Source organism: Plecotus auritus (assembly GCF_963455305.1).
Source record: "Plecotus auritus genome assembly, chromosome: 7".
In the NCBI taxonomy this organism is placed as follows: domain Eukaryota; kingdom Metazoa; phylum Chordata; class Mammalia; order Chiroptera; family Vespertilionidae; genus Plecotus; species Plecotus auritus.
In genome coordinates this window covers 15044227-15065423 of record NC_137774.1, presented here as the reverse complement: position 1 = coordinate 15065423, position 21197 = coordinate 15044227, and the positions used below count along the sequence as shown (strand labels likewise).

Sequence of the window (21197 nt, the reverse complement as noted above, 5' to 3'; positions counted from 1 at the left end):
AATACCAGAACCTCAGTACCTGCTTCCCCATTTCCTTTACTTGCATGTTCCTCTTGGTAGGGAAATGTAATTGCTTTTGCTTCCCAAGACAGAATTCTTGGTACCATCCATTAAGGAAAGCAGCTAGGAAAAACTCAGGTGCTCTGTATCCCGACCTTATTTAAAAGGGCCTCAGATCTTTTACCCACTGTGGGTTAGGAAAAAGTTCCCATGACACATGTGGCAGGACATAATGATAGTGACGTTAAGGGGGCCAGGAGCGCTTTATTACCTGTGAACTCGCCAAAGAACTTTTTGCAGACCAGCCTGAGCAGGGGGCGGATGTTCAGCTTTAGCTCCTCCTTGGTCAGGTGGATGCCAAGCTCGTCCAGGGTCCTCGGGAGGCTGGTGTCCACATCCCCCACAACCTGTGATAATACCAGACACATCAGCTGTAGTGATAGTCCCACTGTGGAGCTATGGAGGAGAAGGGAAGGCCAATGGGCAATCTGAAGGGTAACTGTACTAGGTTCTTGTCTAAAGGGGGAGCTTTTGGCAAGAACAATGTAGTTTCAAGAAAACCTTTGGTACCAACCCTTCAAACCAACCCTGGGTGAAGCAGGCTTGGTTAAATGCCCACACCAGCCAATAAACCTTCAACTCTCAGATGGATTGTTATCAGTGCTGCCCCCTGGTGTCTGAAAAGCAGCATCTCATCCCACTCAGGAAATCCCTTATCCCCCCCATTTAGAGACTTCTCAGATTGAGGATCACTGCACTGGAAGGAACCAAAAAAGGTCACCTAGCATTCCATCGGCTGTCAGGGCAGGGCCAAGCTAAACCATCCTCAGCAGACTCAAGGTCTCTACCAAGACAGACGCTATAAATTTCTTTTATTAATCCATTCCAGCCTGACACAAGATACTAAGTATTTTTAGCGCTAATAAATTTGAATCATGTTATTTTTGTCTTGATGCTATGTTTTACTATTTTAAAGGTGGAATGACCACACACATTTTGTGTATATGCATGTGTTCACTGTGCACAGTACTTATTCAACACTTGCATATTTTATAACTGTCTGTATGAAATTTCTTGTACAAACTTATTACTTTTATTTCTGCCTTTTAGGGAGCAAATTCATACAAACATAACATTATACTCTTTTCGCTGGAGCATCCCATATGTTTAACTGTCTGGTGCCTCCTGTTCAATCTGACAAACATCACATACATATGTGCCCAGAAGAGTCATTAAATCCAAGCCCATGCTGCCATTCTTCTAATGGCTGCAAAATACTTCATTTCAGGGGATGTACCATAATTCATTTAATCAGATTATAACTAAAGAACATTTAACTGATTTCCAGGTTTTAAATTTTTTTCTTACTGTTATAAATAATGCCATAACAAATAAATATATATAAAAACTGGAGGACTTTCACAATTATATCTGTAAGTTAAATCTCCGTAACTGAAATGGTAAGTTCTCAAGTGTCACGTTCTTTTAAGTAGTCAAAATCTTTGCACAAATCTGTTTAGGTCGTGCGTTTTCTTTCTTTCGTACACTGCTCCTTCACTCTCAATTCAACAGCACTTAGAGGACTACAGTGTTCCAGGTCCAGAAGACTGGTGACCAACCACTTTCAGACTTAGTAATACAAAACTGATCAGGTCGAGGGGCCGAAAGAAGTTCAAGTTCACCCTGTGCTTACTAAAGGGCAGACCTAAACCAGGTGGCCCGACACACTTACCTGAGCGAGTATCTTATACAGGGGCTCCAAGATAAACTCCACAAAACTCCTTTGTGAGCTGCTGGTTGGGGCCTTTTTGGTGAACTTTCGCCTAAAGAAAAAAAAAAAAAAAGAGTATGGGTGATCCAGGAAGACGGAGTCACTGACTTCCAGGGTGTATTTCCCAAGTTCTGAGCAGGGCCCAGGGGAAGAAACGTGTGTGAGAGAGCATAACATTTCCAGACTCCTGACAGGGCATATGGATATGACTCTCATGAGCGCCTGCACTGAGCTGTAACAACCTCAAGAGAAACAACCTCTCACCTTGTTAGAGCTCATGAAACCAGCTCTCTTAGAGGAGGAAACATGGTAGCTCACGTCTAAGAAAAAAGTAGGTTTTAATCTTCAGAACTCTGTCTGTCTGTCTGTCCTCACTACTGGGAAATGGATAACCCCTCTAGTGTCACTTCCCACACCCTACTTACGTCTTAGGGTTGAAGTAGATGTCGCCCCAAAGTCTTTTAGCAAATTCCTGGTAGTTAATGTCACCTATGAAGAGAACCATACAATTATAATCTACTTAGCAAAGCAAACTATTTTTCAAAATTTTCTTTCAGGTGCCACAGGTGGTTTGTAGCTGAGGAATTCTAGCACCTTTGTTTCCAAGGTCCAGACATTTCCTTCTACCCAGGCAGGCAGACAAGGACACAGACACAAAGGACAAGGCTGGCCCAGAGTTGACACGGCTGTGCTGGAGCCAAAACGAGCACCCAGGTTGCACTCCATCTCCAGCAAGCACAGCACTGAGCTATAGACAAGGGCACAGTTTTTATTCTTCTTTTGATGGAACAGGATCAACTGCCTATGTTATCCTCTGCCTGCACCTGAACACCCTCCCTTCCAGAAGTGGAGCCCACTGGGTCCCTCATTCTTTCCCGATCCACTGAAGCTCTATTCTGCTGCCAGTGAGGGCAACCTCCCAGCTGCAGGGTCACACTATGGCTCTGACTAGCCCCAAGCCTCCGGAAGGCAGATACCTAGCCATCTGGAGAGAAAACAACAAAGCCAACCTTTGTCTCATCTTTTCTTTTTTTTTAAAATATGTTTTTATTGATTTCAGAGAGGAAAGGAGAGGGAGAGAGAGATACAAACATCAATGATGAGAGAGAATCATTGCTCGAGCTCACAACCTGGGCATGTGCCCTGAATGGGAATTGAACTGTGACCTCCTGGTTCATAGGTTAATGCTCAACCATGAAACCACATCTTTGTCTCATCTTTTTTTTTTTTTTTTTTAACATATTTTATTGATTTTTTTTTTATAGAGAGGAAGAGAGAAGGATAGAGAGTTAGAAACATCGATGAGTGAGAAACATCAATCAGCTGCCTCCTGCACACCCCTTACTGGGAATGTGCCCACAACCAAGGTACATGCCCTTGACCGGATTCGAACCTGGGACCCTTCAGTCTGTAGGCCGACACTCTATCCACTGAGCCAAACCGGTTAGGGCTGTCTCATCTTTTAACAATACCTTTAGTTTGACTGCAACTGCTAATCCTGGTCTGACTGAACCAAGCAACTGTGGCCTTTAAAATTCAAAATTTTCTGAGTCAAGAACTCCTATAACATTCAAATATGTCACTGATATCACCAACTACCTGGTGGATATTTCTACCCAGACATTGTGTTCTCTCACTTGAGATGGCATAAAAGGTATTCATCACCTTTTCCCGAAAGTCCCATTCCCCTTCAGACTTCCCTATTTTCAGTGGGGCTACCACTGGCACTTCATCCAGGCTCAGACCACTTTGTTAATGACCACATTATCAGTGACTAAACTCTCCCTCCTCTGTGAACCACCATGTCTTTTACACACGTCCATAACTGCACTCAGCATATGCTGTATTATAATCTGGACTGAGCTGCTTGAGTACTCACAGGAACTAGGCCTAGTGCCTAACAGAAGTTGAATAAAAGTTGAAAAAATGAGCAAACATCTCTCTAATTAATTTCCTCCTTCTCAATCTCACAGATAACATTAACCCAATATTTACAATCCTGTGCCTGAATATTGGCAAAAAATGTTTAAACAGGTGTCCCTGTTTGCATCCTTTCCTGTGTCTGGTCTATCTTCCATCAACTTTGCACACGTTACCCCACCCCAATCTTTAATATTTAATAGCTCCTAACTGCCTACAGGTAAAGTCTGAAGTCCTTAACTTTACATTCCAAACCCTCCTCAATGTGGTCCCAGCCTAGCCTGCCAGCAGTGTTACTCAAACTCTTCTCCTTGGTCAAAGTGTCCAGTTACTCAACGGCCCAGGCCTTGGCCTAACACCACCTGCCTGTGCACTCCTTTCCCAACCCTGTAAGTCTGGAATTTCTGGCTCCCCTGCTGTCCACTTGTTTAAGCCCCATGTCCTTGAGGCCTTCCCTGACCCCTAGGTCATTGGAGCTGATTCCCTTCTGAATTCCCTACCGCAGCTACCTGGAACTCAGCCCACACCGCCTTACACTGCCATCCAGTACCCACAGGACCAAGTTCCTAGAAGTCAAAGCTATTCATCATGCTTTGCTGTATTCCTAGCAGGAGGACATGGTATCAATTTGGGCAGTATGGGGCGATAGACAGAAAAAGTACCAAAGTAGATTCTAGTTCTGACTCCATCAATAACTTCCGGGCATTGTTTTCCCACATGTAAATGAAGGGGGAAACTCAATGATCTCTGATATTCCTGCCAGTGCTGACTTTCTGAAAGTCTACACATGGCTTTTCATGATAACGTTGGAGCACAGAGATGGCTCCTTCATAATAGTGGCCTCAAAGGATGAGTAATCCGTTCTCCTGAGGCTTTCTCCATTTGCAATCAGAAATTGAATCACTAATACATTATAATTATAGAAAAGGTCTTGGATTTTGCTTTACGTGCTGATACAAAAAACATTCAGAAACATAAACTGGAATCCTGTTCAGATGAATTCACTTATTGTCCATTTATCCTTTTTTGTTTTTTTAAAGAATCATCAGGAAACAATAAAAATATATGTCTAATGATGTGAAAATTGTTAAGTTATAGTACATCTAGACAGTGGGCCAATGGGCAGTCACATAAAATAATTTTATAAATAAACTTCAATAAAACAGGCAAACTATTATGATCTAATGCTGTGTGAATATTTATTCTGTGCTAGTGTATGTAAAATATGACCTCATTTACCTAAGACACTAAACAGAGAAAAAAACTTTTAACAAAATGTGTATAATGGTTATGATAATGAGGCTATGGGTGAATTTTGCTTTCTTGACTAGATTTTACTGTATTTTCCACTTTTCTGCAATGAAAATGTGGTAAATATGTATGCATATATTCAAAAGAAAAAAAAAAAGACCAAGTTTTATTTGCCCATTTTTTTTCACAAGAGCAAGCATATGCACACTCAGTGTGAGGCAGGACAGCTGACTGGCGGGAACAGAAACCCTGGCGCTCCAGCACCTGCCAGCTGTGAGACCTCTAACAGAGAGCCTGTCTCCTCAGCTCTAAAAACAGGATGACAGCCTGGCCACGTGGCTCAGTTGTTTGGAGTGTCGTCCCGTGGAACAAAAGATTGCGGGTTTGATTCCCAGTCAAGGTACATACCCAGGTAGTGGGCTCTACCCACAGTTGGGGCGTGTATGGGAGGAAACTGATTGATGTTTCTCTCTCACACTGATGTTTCTCTACCTTCCTCTCTCTCTAAAAAATCAATGGATACATATTCTCGGGTGAGGATTAAAAATAAAATAAAAACAGGGTGATAATGACCCTTCTAATGAAGTACAGAATTTGACACACGACATAGGATGTGGTGCCTAGTGGAATCTGAAGGAACTGGGGAGGCACAGGTACAGAGGAGTGCAGGAGCCTCTTGAGATGGGAAGCTATAAAATCATTCAACTGGGCATCCCAGCGGAGAATCACCTGCACTGATGCATAGCCATGAGTTCTTAAGTAGGTCTACAAAATTTCTACCTGCCTAGACATGGCTGGAAAGAGGGAGGCTTCACCTTTGAGGAAGAGGTCTGAAAGGGCTTTGTGAGCATAGATAATTCCTCTAGCAGTCTTATTCCCAAAGGAGCTCTTTCTTCATTCTTCCTAGTTACCTTTCTTGTTCTATTGTTTGGAAACCACTGAGCCTAAAGAAAGGGTCTAGGGCCAAAAAGAGCCCGAAATGTGAGAATAACAGTTGATTGAATGCTCCCGCAACAGGGGACTCTGGCATGAAGCCAATTTCTAAACCATTCAGCAGGAAAGGCACACAGGACTCTGGGGAAACTGGCGAGACAGACTGCCAGCCAGGGCTTACCGAACGTGTCAGCATAGATCTTGGCAAAGGAGCCCAGTGTGAAGCAGATGCTGTACTGGGAGCTGGAGAAGCAGACGTTGCCCAGGAGTGGGGACAGGATCAGGTTCTCATCAGTGGAATACATGCTGAAACAGAGACAGCCATGAGTGCACAGCCAGGCTGACACACACCAAGGATCAAGGGCAGAGACTTAGCATCACAGCCTCTCTCCAGCCCTTGCCCTCCGATGGCGCTTACATAACACAGTCAGCTTTGCCAACAGCCTGATCCAAGAAAGTGACATGATGAAGTTGTCCCCTAACTCAGTCACAAGCGGACTTCCCAGAGCTGGGAACACTCTGCACGATCTTGGAGAAGTTCACTGCACCCGACAGACAAGGGAAAACTTGGAGGACAGAGACAAAGGTCTTAGAACACAGGAAATGAGTCTAATGTGATGGGAGAGAAATACATTCTGGAGAAATCTCAATCTTACAAACACAAATAGACATAAACACTAGTATAAATGAATGAATGCATGAGTAAAAGAAAAAGTAACTTTGCTCCCCATTCCCACCACGCTAAAGATCTTTCTTCTGTTTTGTTTGGCTTGTTTTATTTTTTAAATATATTTTTATTGATTTCATAGAGGAAGGGAGAGGGACAGATAGAAACATCAATGATGAGAGAGAATCATTGATTGGCTGCCTCCTGTACGCCCCCCATGTGCCCTTGACTGGAATCAAACCCGGGACCCTTCAGTCTGCAGGCTGATGCTCTATCCACTGAGCCAAACCGGCTAGGGCTTGTTTGGCTTGTTTTAAAAAATTTGTGTTAAAACTTTGTGTCTTATATTCATAACCCATTGACACAAACAATATAGTGTTGAAGGCTTGGGGTGAAGGGGGGGCACTGAAGGGGGCCAATAGGGGAAGAAAGGGGATATATATAATTTCAACAATATTTTAAAAAACTGTGTCTTGAAAAGTCATGCAGAAGCAACAGCATCACAAGTTCACTAATATTTATAACAAAATTAGTTGTACAGGCATCAAATCCACAACCCTAGCTTTACTACACAATGTTTTATGGAGTTTCTTAATTTAGAAATATAAGTATTGTATTTTAAAGAGCATCCCCCACTTCACTCCCAAGTTATGCTCTCCAGAGGCAACTGCTTTCAATTCTTTTAAAGCTGCTTTTAGAGCATTTACCTCCATATTTCTAAATAATGTTTAATATGGCTATTTCTTGTTTAGAAGCCGAGACATGACTTCGTGACTTCCTATTTTGGTTGATCGGGATTTAGTCCTATCTCACCCCATCTCTCTTTTTGAAGAAGTTTATCATTTCATATTTTGGATTCCTGATATTATTTCAGGCTCTAGTCATTCTCAGCCCTCCCAGAGACAGGGAGAGGATGTGCTGGTAGTAATCAGTGCTGCATATTATTTCAGGCTCTAGTCATTCTCAGCCCTCCCAGAGACAGGGAGATGTGCTGGTAGTAATCAGTGCTGCATATTATTTCAGGCTCCAGTCATTCTCAGCCCTCCCAGAGACAGGGAGAGGATGTGCTGATAGTAATCAGTGCTGCATATTATTTCAGGCTCCAGTCATTCTCAGCCCTCCCAGAGTCAGGGAGATGTGCTGGTAGTAATCAGTGCTGCATATTATTTCAGGCTCTAGTCATTCTCAGCCCTCCCAGAGTCAGGGAGAGGATGTACTGGTAGTAATCAGTGCTGCATATTATTTCAGGCTCTAGTCATGCTCAGCCCTCCCAGAGACAGGGAGAGGATGTGCTGGTAGTAATCAGTGCTGCAGCCAGAGAGGCCCCTGAACGTAAGCTGTCTCTGGCCATGTAGGTAGTGCCCGTAATCCTCAACCTCAGGTTACTCTCAGTAGGACCGTCTCTCAGTAGGTGTTCTCTCAGTAGGACCGTCTCTTCTGGGCCCTTTGAGGGGCCTCAAGAAGTCATCCAGTACATTCTTCAGCCTACAGATAACTGTCTTTAAGACACCTTTAACCTACTCCTCAAAGCCACCTTGATACTGTATTCTAAGTCTTCCAACCATCACTCATACTTAGTAATGTAAGCCCTTGTAAACCTATCTCACAAAGCAGCTATATCCAGAAACAAGAGCCAACAGTTCCCTCATTTACTGAGTGTGAATAAGATAATAGCAGCTAGCATTATTCACTGATCAGTTACTGCTAAGCACTGTGCCAAGTGTGTTACATCAGATATCTACTTAATTTCTTATAACATATAATAAGGCAAATATTATTATCCCCTTTTACAGAAGCAGAAACTGAGGCTCTAAAAGCTTAAGTAATTTGCCCAACTTTACATGGCTGGTATGAGGTGAAGATGAGACTGTTTCTAGAGCTCAAGGAACTGACAACACTAAATTGAAGATGTGTGAAGATGTGTGCACAACTGGGTAAGGCAGAAAGTGAAGGAAGCCAGGCTGTGGAGTCAGTCCCAGTAGAGCCATGGAATGAGCTTCTAGCCCCGTCCAATAAGCTCAACACATGCCAAGAAATCCAAGTTGCCTCCAGAGTTCAAGGTTAAGAATTATAAAAAGCAGAGTCCCTGAGGACACTGCCAAGGTCCCTATACCTTATCAATCCATTGACCTCATCCACAATGTGGCGCAGCTTATAATATGCGTCTGTGGGTGGCAGCTTCAGCTCCAGGATCAGCCGGTCGATCTTGTTGATGCACACGGTGACCGCCAGCCTCTCCTGCACCGCATGCTTGATCAGCCGCTCTGTATTCAGCATCACCTGGGAGACACAAGGTGGTAAGAGCAAAGAGGGCAGAAAAGTCCAGAGCAGTCAAAGAAGGCACTAGTTTAAAACAGGAAGCATGAGGAAAAGAGGGCCTGGGGACCTAGACTGTTGGGTGCAATCAGATGGCATCTTGCCCGAAGGCAGACTCGTGAGTAAATACATTGATGATGTTGGGAGCCAGGTTTCTCAGTGCTAGAGAAGGAACAGGAGAATTAGAAAGAAAGAATGTGTGCTGCTAAAACGGAATTGCAGGCATTAGGATAAACTAATTCTTTCTTTCTTTTTTTGTTGTGTCAATGATTTTTTAATATATGAGTAAAAATAGTTATAGATATGTATGATGTATATTAGTTGTGTTCAGTGAAAGGACCAAGAAGCAATGTACCCTAGTAGCAAGGAACATATCCTGATGTTTCTAAATACCAGTCCCCACTATAAAGAGCCAGAGATCCTTGGAGAAATGATTCAAGGATTGGGGCAAGGAAAAGTACAAGATGAGTCTAGAACAGCTGTGGGCAAACTACGGCCCACAGGCCGGATCCGGCTGTTCTATCCGGTTCTCTTGCTCTCCCTCCGCTCCTTTACTTTCAATTTATATTAGTTCACACAAACACTCCATCCATGCTTTTGTTCCGGCCCTCCGGTCCAGTTTAAGAACCCATTGTGGCCAAAACCAGTTTGGCTCAGTGGATAGAGCGTTGGCCTGCGGACTGAAGGGTCCCGGGTTCGATTCCAGTCAAGGGCATGTGCCTTGGTTGCGGGCACATCCCCAGTGGGGGATGTGCAGGAGGCAGCTGATCGATGTTTCTCTCTCATCGATGTTTCTAGCTCTCTATCCCTCTCCCTTCTTCTCTGTAAAAAATCAATAAAATATATTAAAAAAAAAAAAAAGAACCCATTGTGGCCCTCGAGTCAAAAAGTTTGCCTACCGAACATCTTTTTGTGCCTAAAAGTAAGGAAGTACTTTTTTAAAAAAAAGGATGGGACATGTCAAAAGGATAAAGAAGTCTGCCTGAAGGAGCTCTCACTAGCCAAATCTGGGATAACTAGAGTATCAAACATATAAGGATAGCAATGGATTATAACCACAGAGTAAAATAAAAATCCATGTATCCACACTGATAATAAATGAGCAAATCGGGGAGAAGAGAAAGCTCTTCCTTACAACAGAATTCCAACCAATAAATACAGAAGGAATACTAAAAGTTAGATAATCACCACTTGCAACTATTATAAAAACAAGCTAGGAATGATCAATAAATGATAAAAACTGTAGGAATAAAACGTATAACAGACTCAAAGTATCCCTCCACAAATTATGTATTACAAAGGGGAAAATTGTAATTTTACACTGAAGAAAGCTGATAGATCTGTCTTAATCAAGTGATCAAAGTTAACATCACCAATGCGATAAGGTGACATCATGGGCCTCCTGATGGGATGGACTCTAAGAACACAACCATACTTAGGTGGTATTCCTGCCAAAAGTAACCTGAACATATCATCACGAGGAAACATTAGACACACCCAAACAGACATTCTACAAAATAAATGGTGTGTATTCTTCATGTCAATGACATGAAAGACCAGGAAAGGTAACAGAATAGTTCTAACCAATTAAAAGAAACTAAAGAGACATGAAGACTAAATGCTATGCAGCATCATAGACTAGGGAAAATATTTTATAAAAGACATTATGAGACAATAAGTAAGACTATGTTTTGTAGAAAAGGATCTGTACAACAATAATGTATCAAGGTTAAAGTCCCTGATTTTGGTAACTGTACTATGGTTATGTAAATGAATGTCTTTGTTCTTAGGAAATACATTCTGAAATATTTTACTTTCAAATACACACACGTGTATGTGTATACATGTACAGAAAGAATTACAAAGCAAATGAAGGTGAGTTCTTTGTACTTGCAACTTTTCAATAAATCTGAAATTTTTCCAAAACAAAATCAATTTAATAAAGGCAATTCTGGCTCACTCTGCTGGCTATCTCATTAATGACAACATGAATGAGGTTAGCCCAGTGGTTGGCAAACTGCGGCTCGCGAGCCACATGCGGCTTTTTGGCCCCTTGAGTGTGGCTCTTCCACAAAATACCACATGAGGGCGCGCACGTACAGTGCGATTGAAACTTCGTGGCCCATGCGCAGAAGTAGGTTTTCGGCTCTCAAAAGAAATTTCAATCGTTGTACTGTTGATATTTGGCTCTGTTGACTAATGAATTGGCCAACCACTGGGTTAGCCAATTTACCTAATCTTTCAATTTAAAAATATAAGACACTCGCCAAAACCGGTTTGGCTCAGTGGATAGAGCGTCAGCCTGCGGACTGAAAGGTCCCGGGTTCGATTCCGGTCAAGGGCATGTAGCTTGGTTGCGGGCACATCCCCAGTAGGAGGTGTGCAAGAGGCAGCTGATCGATGTTTCTCTCTCATCGATGTTTCTGACTATCTATCCTTCTTCCTTCCTCTCTGTAAAAAATCAATAAAATATATTTAAAAAAAATAATAAATAAAAAAAAATAAAAGTAAAAATATAAGACACTCTGGGTCCTTTAACTCCAATTTCTCTTATGATTAAAAACATTCATTAATATTTAAAATCCATTTTTATGAACATACCTCCCTTCCTTTTATTTACATTTGTCATTTTATCTTTTTTTCTGAGTAGCAATGGGTCCTATCATTCATTTTAAACTTCACTGGACTGAGAACTAATTTTTTTTTTAATTTTTTTTATTATTTTTTTATTATTATTATTTTTTCCCCCTGTGCAACCTGCTTCAGTGCCTGCAGCCTATGGGCAGAGGCTGGGCAATGGTTCGAGGCCACAGCTTGCTCTGGCACGGGGCATATGAGAGACCCAGGGGGACGGGCCTACCATCCATCCAAAGCCGTGCTGAGAACTAATTTTGAACTTCATTTATTTCCTTAATTTTAGAGCAAATATGAGCCTTAATCCCACAGACTCTTATGTTCTTGTTCTCTGGTTCCCAGCTTGCTCAGTGCTCTGGGCATTGTGGGTGGGGCAAACCAAACAGGGAGTAGGGGTCCAGACTCACGCCCTCAGCAGCATCGATGAAAAGCACCACTCCATCTGAGATGCGCAAGCCAGCCGTGACCTCATCAGAAAAATTCACGTGTCCTGTAAAGCAAATACCAACTAAGTCACTAACTAAGTTGCCTCTTGGGTGGTGGCAGGATGAGGCACAATAACTGGTAAGTGGTCTGAGGGGTACTGCAAACTCCCAGTTTCCCTTCCCTTCTCCCCACAGCAATCTGTGGTGAATAAAATTCCACCGTTAGAGTCACATCCTTGGATTAAACTTCTATATAGGAGGTCCCCAAACAAAAAGAAGGACGTGTTTTACCTAGGAAGGCATAACATATTCACATTCACATTAGTCTACTCAGCAGTAAGCAGAGTTCTGTGGAACAGAATACAATTTGGAGGCAGGAGAAAAGGCAAAGGAGGGCCAGGAGCAAGGGAGATAGTACCTGGCAAGATGCTGGTGGGGGGCAGGGCTGACAGGTATTGAGGGCCTTGGACAAGGAAGACCAACCTGTTAAAACTCAAATTTTCCTGTTTAAAACTCTGTCCCACTTGGTCTTCTCCAAAAGATACGGAGTCAGACACGGGCAAGGCACACTGCTATGGTAACCTGCGTGTCCACCAGTAAGCAGTTGGTGTGTTGCTACCATAATCTCCTTCAAAAGATTGAGAGTGCCTGAGGCAGGGAACCATGTCTGACTCACCTTTGTTACCAAAGCATCTAGCATGGGGCCTGAGCAGGCTCAAGTGAATAAATGAATAAAATTTCCTAAAATTTAAATATTCCAGAGAAGAGTAAAGAGAGGAGCAAATGGAAAGCCTGGAGCACAACACTTGCTAATTAACTAGGCAGAAGCAAAGAAGGATCAAGGAATGTCCTACCTGGAGTGTCCATGATATTGAAGAGGTAAGATTTCCCTTTAGTATCTGGCAAAACCACTGTCACAGGAGTGCTTTTGATGCCAACACCTCTCTGAAAGTCACAAAAAGAGAGTGTTCAAGTCTTCTTCCCATACAAGAGGGGTTCATTCTGCTCTTGGGGTTTGCCAGTTGCTAGTAAATTACACCGATTTATCTCTTTGTAGTACGTATGATTTGTATCTAGCCATCCAACCAGAATGACCTTGAAGATGAAATATCCTAATGTTAAACAGCATTTGGGGAGGGGGGTTGGTTCAAATACAAAAAAAATAAAACAAGTTTTATCCTCCTCACACACTGGAAACAAAAATAATAACCAAGCATTAGGTAAGTAAAAAGAAACAATCTGGGGGCATTTTAGGCTAAAAACATTTAAAAAAAAAACTGTAACAGGGACCCTAGCTGGTTTGGGTCAGTGGATAGAGCATTACCCTGCGGACTGAAGGGTCCCAGGTTCAATTCCGGTCAAGGGCACATGCCCAGGTTGTGGGCTTGATCCCCAATGGGGGGCGTGCAGGAGGCAGCCAACCAATGATTCTCTCTCATCATTGATGTTTCTCTTTCTCCCTCCCTCTCCCTTTCTCTCTGAAGTCAATAAAAATATACATATAAAAAAACTATAATAGGGAATAATTATTAAACTCTAGTCAAATAAATATATTAAGAAACAACAGCAGTGTCCAGCTGGTGTCGCTCAGTGGTTCAACATCGACCCATGGACCAAAAGGTTGCCGGTTTGATTCCTGGTTAGGGAACATGCCTGGGTTCCAGGCTTGATCCCCGGTAAGGTTTTTTTAAAAAAAGAAAGAAGCTACTCCTAGAAAGGCATTGTCATATGGGTGAAGTAATCTTACAGATTTTAAGCATGATATAATTTTAAAAATCATGTTGGCTTCTGCATAACTTACCAATGTACATATCTCTTAGTATTTGCCCTATTAGACCACATTAAATCCAGTCAAGGACAGGAGGGTTCCTCCCTTTTATCCTATAGCTTGCCTACCCAGCTCTCTTTCAAGTTATAAATCATGGGATGACTGGTAGGTAGAAACTAGGAGATAAAGAGGTGAGAGCGAGAGAGGGGTTTGCGGTATGGACCAAAGTGTTATCATGAAGACTCCCTACAAAACTATTGCTGGGTCTGGTGTGGGCAACAGTCAGAGTTCCCAAAGCAAACTTACCTCTTGCTCTGTGAAGAGGATGTCAGTGTAGCATAGCTGAAAAAAATAAACTGTTGTTACCAACTGAATTCAGACTCCTCTCCCACACAAACCATCAATCACTTTCCCCCACCACTTCCCAACTCAAGGTTTCTGCCTTGGAAGAAAATACATGAAAAGAGGAGAGACTCCCTACAGAAATTCCAGACAACGAGACCAGTGCCTTCACAGATGGAAAATGCTCCTGGATGTGTGTTTTTGGGGAATGGGGGTGAAGACCAGGTAGAGCTGGAAAACTAAATTATAATCAAATGCACCCAATTCTTGCGTGGTAAAGGGAGACACATCCAGCCTTCATGGAACCCCCACATGCCAAAACAGTCCATCTGGCAGAGAATGAACAATTATTACACTGAGACTCGCAGCAACACTTGGCCTCACTCACAGGCACGTAAATTTATCATGAAAACAACAAAGTCCAATTGTATTATATTTATAGAGGAAGCTTTTAATATTATGACAGGAAAAAAGAGGCTATAGCCGGCCAGTGTAGCTCAGTGGTTGAGCATTGACCCATGAACCAAAAGGTTGCTGGTTCAATTCCCCATCAGGGCATATGACCGGGTTGCAGGCTTGATCCCCAGGGGAATGGAGCAGCGTTGGGGGGGGGGGGGGGTGTATTTGGGGGCAGAGGGACGTGCAGGAGGCAATCGATTGATGATGTTTCTCTCTCATTGATGTTTCTATTTAGCCCTCTGCCTTCCCCTCTCTCTAAAAATCAATAAAAAAATTTTAAAAAAAAGAAAGAGAAAAAGAATTGGCTATAAAAGCCCTAGCTGGTTTCGCTCAGTGGATAGAGCGTCGGCCTGTGGACTGAAAGGTCCTGGTCAAGGGCATGTGCCTAGGTTGCAGGATTGATGCCCAGCCCTGGTCAGGGTGCGTGCAGGAGGCAACCAATCGATGTATCCCTCTCACATTGATGTTTCCCTCTCTGTCTCTCCCCCTCCCTTCCACTCTCTAAAAAAATCAATGGAGAAATATCCTCGAGTAAGGATTAACAACAACAAAAAAAGTCAGAACATATCAGAAGAGAGGAAGGATCCTAAGTGCAGAACAGATCATCCAAAAATACTGCAGATTAATATTCTTTATGCTCCCAAGAAAGTTGTAATTATTTTCTTAAAGGCAATTAATAGAGATTACAACCATAAAGCAGCACTTTGAAGACGTCATTATTGATAGTGAGTGAGAAGGCTGAGGGGAGGGGGAGAGAGAGACACCCTGTATATTCTGAATGGCTTATCCTAAACCCTCAACAGAATTTCTACTTACATCCTGGTCATAGCGCTTTCTGATTTCCGGATGAGTCTGCTCTATTAAACAATCTACAAAACACGTCTGAAAGGAAAAAGGAGGTTAAAACCTGCCAACCACAGAGTAAAATATATTCTACTCTTCCCCCAGCTCCCAATACAACACATCATTTAGGGATAAGGAGAGGAGGGAGAGAACAAGGAGGATTATGGGACAGCAAAGGATCAACATTGAAACCACAGGATTATTTTCAAATGAAAGATGCAATCTTTCTTGGACAAGCATCCCCAGGGAAATAAAGACATATAAAATCAGAGTAAGGCTCATTTTTCCCTTTTCTGTCCAGCTGTAGACACAAGTCTTGGGCATGCAAGCAGCTTACTAATAGGCACCACATGCTGATTAGGAAAAGCTAGAATTTCACATAGAGGTTTCACAATAAGCACAGAGGCCCCCAGAGTCAGGAGGTCCAGCCTTATGGGCTCAAACCCCAACCTATGACTCTGAGGGCTGAAAAAATGAACAGGAACGAAGAGAAATCCTGTTCCAAGTAGCTAACAGTTCTCTCACCTTGCCATGATGGAGATGGCCACAAAGGGTCACATTTCTGATGAGTTCTGAGTTATCCATCAGATCTGCCAAGAAACTGAAAGGAGGAAGGAAATTGGGGAAAGTTTTTAAGTGGGAAGGGGTGCAAAAATGGTATTTTTAGTTGTTCAGGAACTACTTTCAGTCCAACAATGCTCAGAGGCAGATGTGAATTTCTATACCTATATAGTTCTGGCTTTGGGAATGGAACAGACTTATCCATGAGAGTGACACAGTCTGTGAAGTCTCATGAGGATTTCAACAGCAAAATAATAAGATTTAAAAAGCAAGGAAAAAAATACACAAAAACCAATACCAGAACTAACACATATACACAAGTACTATCCCTTTCAAAATCTTCAGACTAATCATTTAGAGATAAGGAGAGGAAGGACTTAAAATAACTTTGGGAGTTTCTTTTTTAAAACTGTCATCAGAGCTACTTAACAAAACAAATACCATCTCACTAACAATGCTGAGCAGAGAACATCCATCTTTACCAAAACCAGCATTGTCTTTCTTGCTTATCACCCACATTATTTATGGCAAGTAGCCTTCAGATGACTTTGGCTCTTTAAAAAGATCAAGTCTGCTTTCAAAGATTGGAGATTTAAAAATAATCACCATTGAGAACAGAAAGGAATATGAAGCAAGTTCTGAAGATAACTGAAAAGTTGCTTCAAAAATGTCTAAATGATGTAGGTGAGCTGAACATTTGATGAGGGACTCCCATTCTTTTGAACATACGAGATGACAACGTGGCTAAAAAAAGCTTCATTATCTAATATTGAGCTACAAACACTTCAATATACGAGGGCCATACAAGTGAATTAATCAGTTTAAATATTTGCAAAAACAGTTTGAAGAGTCTAAATTATTCTATATATACAGGGTTAGGCAAAATTAGGTTTACAGTGTTTGTATGGAAAATAACATAATAATCAATAAATAATAATTCAAGAATAAACTGTTTCTGGGTGAGTGGGAGGTAATGAACCAAAGACCTTGTATGCATATTTGCATAACCCACGGACACAGACAATAGGGTGCTGAAGGCCTGGGGCAAGGATGGGGGGAGGGGAGGGCTGGAGGGGTTAATGGGGGGGAAAAAAGGAAATATACATAATACTTTCAACAATAAAGAATTATATATATAAAAAAAGAGGGAATAAATTGTTTCGAATACTCACAACTATAAACCTACTTTTGCCCCACCCTGTATACCTACCTACTTTTGCCCTCCTTTTCAAAATAGAATCATTATGCTTCCAAACACTTAGCAATTTTGCTGAGTCAAAAGAGGCTCTGGTGGCCCAACACTGACAATTATAATACTTAGTACTCTCTGAGTACTAAGGCTGGCTTTCAATACCAAACTAGAAAATTGGAAGAAGAGAAAACAGCTGAGATATGGATGAGAGCCAAGAGAAAAGTTAAGAATGCAACTAAATATCCCAGAAGCCATATAAACTGAAAGGAAATCTGGGCAAATTGTAGGGAGAGATTTTGCTTTTGAAATTCACTGGCTACTTCAACCACAAATCACTTCCTATACCCCCATGAAATAATGAACCTACACTATTCATGGAGAGAGGCTGAGAGACCTTATAACTTACTCCATTTCATACACCGTGACAGGTAACGTTTGCTCCATCAGAGTGAATTTCTTGGTTTTCACTGGCTTAATAATAGGTTCTAGGGGGAAAAAAAAGTAGTGATGTGCAGGCAGGCAGAAAACATAAAAATACAGAGCTCTATTCCATTAGGCTGGGCTTTCAGAATGTATGATACGTGATATCAAGTTATGTTATTCTCAAGGATCACGCAGATGTTGAGGAAGTTCTGGGAATGCTGTTTTGCACAAGACAGTAAAGGAGAATTGTGGACTGAGTTTGAACTTCAGTTTTGTGGGACACAGGGAGAGGGACTAGATATAGGCTGAGGTCAATGTCAGTTCAAAACCTCTCCTTGCACTTACAGAATGGAACTACTTAGAAAATAAGCATCATGAGGATTGGTTCAAGGAGTTGAGATTATTTGGTGGGAGAACTTAAATACAGTCTTCAAGCACCTAAATAGATATTAGATAAATGAAGAAATAACTCCTATTTCCCTAGAAAAAAAGCTATGAGTTTTATTGAATATTAAAACAGGATTGCCCTAGCCAGTCTGGCTCAGTGGATAGAGCGTTGGCCCATGGACTGAAGGGTCCAGGTTTTATTCCAGTCAAGGGCACGTACCTCGGTTGCAGGCTAGATCTCTGGCCCTGGTCGGGGTTCGGGTGGGAGGCAACCAATTGATGTATCTCTCTCACATAGATGTTTCTCTCTGTCTCTCCCCCTCCCTTCCACTCTCTTTAAAAATCAATAGAAAAGTGCCCTGGCCGGTTTGGCTCAGTGGATAGTGTTGGCCTGCGGACTTAGGGGTCCCGGGTTCGATTCCGGTCAAGGGCATGTGCCTTGGTTGCGGGCACGTCCCCAGTGGGGGGTGTGCAGGAGGCAGCTGATTGATGTTTCTAACTCTCTATCCCTCTCCCTTCCTCTCTGTAAAAAAAATCAATAAAATGTATTTAAAAAAAAAAAATCAATAGAAAAGCATCCTCAGGAGAGGATTAAAACAAACAAACAAAAAACCAGGGTTAAGTGACTCTCAATCCAGAAATAGTACCTGAAGGTAGTAAAGAAAAATTAATCAATTCATTCATTGAATTCTCAAGTTTGCTGATGGCTATGAAATGAAGTGTTCTAGTTTCATTGTTGCCTCTCACAACTCAGTGCCTCCTGACTTACCTGTGAGGGGCTGGGTGTCTTCCTCCTGAACTATGGTCTCCACCTCAGGACCATACACCTCTTCAGCTGTGGGGTAGTACTTTTTGTCTTCATGCAGCACCACCTCCATCCCAGGGTGGTCTTCATCGTGGTCGCCTACATCATCATCATCATCATCATCATCCATCTAAAAGCAAGAGAGGCTGTATGAGGCACACACTTTTCCTGCTCAATAACTGACATTACATGAGTTAAGAGCAATGGTTTCACATGTGTGACAGCCTCTGATTTTGAGTTCTGTGCTAGAGTCAGTGGGGCTGGTTCTACTCTTGCATGATCCTTCACAAAGAGAAGACTATAAAGCTTCTCATTCAAATGAGCTCCTTCCTAAGTGTGAGCCACTGGTCACAAGTGGATCAAGATTGGAGAAAACAAGTGGCTTATCACAACACACCCTTTTAAGGGAAAAAATAATTCCTTCCAAGGGCAGAAACCAGGAAGCAGAGATAGAAACTGGGAATAAGTCCATAACTTTAAGATGCTCACTTAGATTCACTGAACTGTTTTAGAAAAAGACTTTTCTTACAGAAAACAACAGGTGTTAGTGAGGATTCGGAGAAACTGGAACTCTCATATACTGGTGCTAGCGATGTAAAATGGTGCAGCCACTTTGAAAAACTATTTGGCAGCTCCTTAAAATGTTAAACACAGAATTACCATATGACCCAACAATTCCATTCCTAGGTACAAATGAAAACTTATGTTCACACAAAAACATAAACAAATCCTCAGAGCAGCAATGTTCATAATAGTCGAAAAGTGAAAATAACCCAAATGTCAATAAAATGTGGTATATCCACACAATGGAATATTATTTGGCAATAAAAATAAATACTTATACATGCCACAACATTGATAAATCTTGAAAACATTATACTAAGTTAAAGAAACCAAATACAAGGACAATGGTTTTCAACCCAGGGGCAATTTAATAACATCTGAAGATATATTTGGCTGTTATACTGGGTGTGTGGGATCTAGTGGGCAGAGACCAGGGATACCGCTAAATATCCTACAAAGCACAGGACAGCCCCCACAACAAAGAATTTTCTGGCCCCAAATGTCAATGTTGCCGAGGTTGATAAACCTGGCTCCAGTGGTTCTGAGCAGAGGGATAATATGATCAGACTTTTGTTTTAAAAAGAATCACTCTGGTTCCCGTACTGAGAATATACTGGAAGGAGGGAGATTAGCAGGTAGTGAGGGGAGGTTGAATCTGGGTATGTTCTAAAGGTAGAGTCAAAAGTGTATTCTAGCCGAAACCGGTTTGGCTCAGTGGATAGAGCGTCAGCCTGCGGACTGAAAGGTCCCAGGTTCGATTCCGGGCAAGGGCACGTAACTTGGTTACGGGCACATCCCCAGTAGGAGGTGTGCAGTAGGCAGCTGATCGATGTTTCTCTCTCATCGATGTTTCTAACTCTCTATCCCTCTTCCTTCCTCTCTGTAAAAAATCAATAAAATTTATTTTTTTAAAAAAGTGTATTCTAATCACTTCTTGGCCTTTTGGATAAGTTCAAGCACAATATCTGTTCCTGTCAGTTTAATATCTGATATGTCCTCTACCTGAGGACAATAGATATATTACATGGAATGTTGGAGCAGGGAGGTGGAATAGGAGCTTTAAAAAAAAAAGTGCATTCTAATGGTGGGGGGTGGGATAGGGAGGTGGGGAGGCTCAGTATTTAGGTCCTAGATCTGCTAAGTTTGAGATGCCCTATTACAGTGGTCGCCAACCTTTCAGACCTCACGGACCAGACTGCTGCCCAATTATTAGACATCAAGTAGAGAAGCTAAGAAGGAAGTTGGACATACAAACCTGGGGTTCAAGAGAAAGGTCCAGGTTGGAAATATAAATTTGAGAGTCCTCAGTGAATAAAGTATTTGATAGACTGGATGAGATCATTAGGGGACTGAGTAAAGACAGAGAAAAGGTATAAGGAATGGAGCCCTGGGACCTGTTGACAGTTACATGTCAGGGAGATGAGGAGAAACCAGCAGCGAAGACTGAGAAGGACCAGCCAGTGAAGAGAAGGAAAACCTGGGGATTCCCTGGAAGCCAAAGGAAGAGGAAATGATCAACTGGGCTAGTCAGATGCTACAGAAAGGCCTAGTAAGATGAGGACTGGATCCAGAACAGAGGTCACTGGTGACCTTGACCAGAACATTCACACATAGTCTAATGATATGGTTTTGTTGCTCTAAACAGCTTTAGTGGGATAAAATTCACATTTCTCTCAACTCACCAATTTTAAGTGCACAATTTTAATGGTTTTTTTAGTATACTCAGAGTTGTACAATCATCACTGCAATCAGTTTTAGATCCTTCAGCCATCACTTCCCAATTCCATGCCCCAACCTAGACAATCATTAATCATTCTACTTCCTATCTCTACAGACGCCAACCCTTTATTTGGCTTCACTTTGAATGTGATTTCCTTAGATATTTTTCTTGGTCATCGCACCAGGAATAATCTCTCCTTATATCCTATTACCATGT

At 42.0% G+C, this 21197-nt stretch overlaps 1 protein-coding gene across 1 annotated transcript in view; it reads right to left on the bottom strand.

The window, feature by feature from the left end:
• The window catches only part of EFTUD2 (elongation factor Tu GTP binding domain containing 2), a 38307-nt gene that overhangs the window by 10455 nt on the left and 6655 nt on the right, over window positions 1–21197 (bottom strand). The window contains exons 3-14 of the mRNA XM_080682535.1: window positions 18662–18827; window positions 17489–17567; window positions 15855–15930; window positions 15303–15368; window positions 13992–14027; window positions 12772–12862; window positions 11900–11982; window positions 8656–8822; window positions 6057–6181; window positions 2197–2260; window positions 1733–1823; window positions 272–407 (exon numbers count right to left, since the gene is read on the bottom strand). Coding sequence (XP_080538661.1) covers window positions 272–407; window positions 1733–1823; window positions 2197–2260; window positions 6057–6181; window positions 8656–8822; window positions 11900–11982; window positions 12772–12862; window positions 13992–14027; window positions 15303–15368; window positions 15855–15930; window positions 17489–17567; window positions 18662–18827 — 1180 coding nt within the window. The remainder of the gene's footprint in view (window positions 1–271; window positions 408–1732; window positions 1824–2196; window positions 2261–6056; window positions 6182–8655; window positions 8823–11899; window positions 11983–12771; window positions 12863–13991; window positions 14028–15302; window positions 15369–15854; window positions 15931–17488; window positions 17568–18661; window positions 18828–21197) is intronic.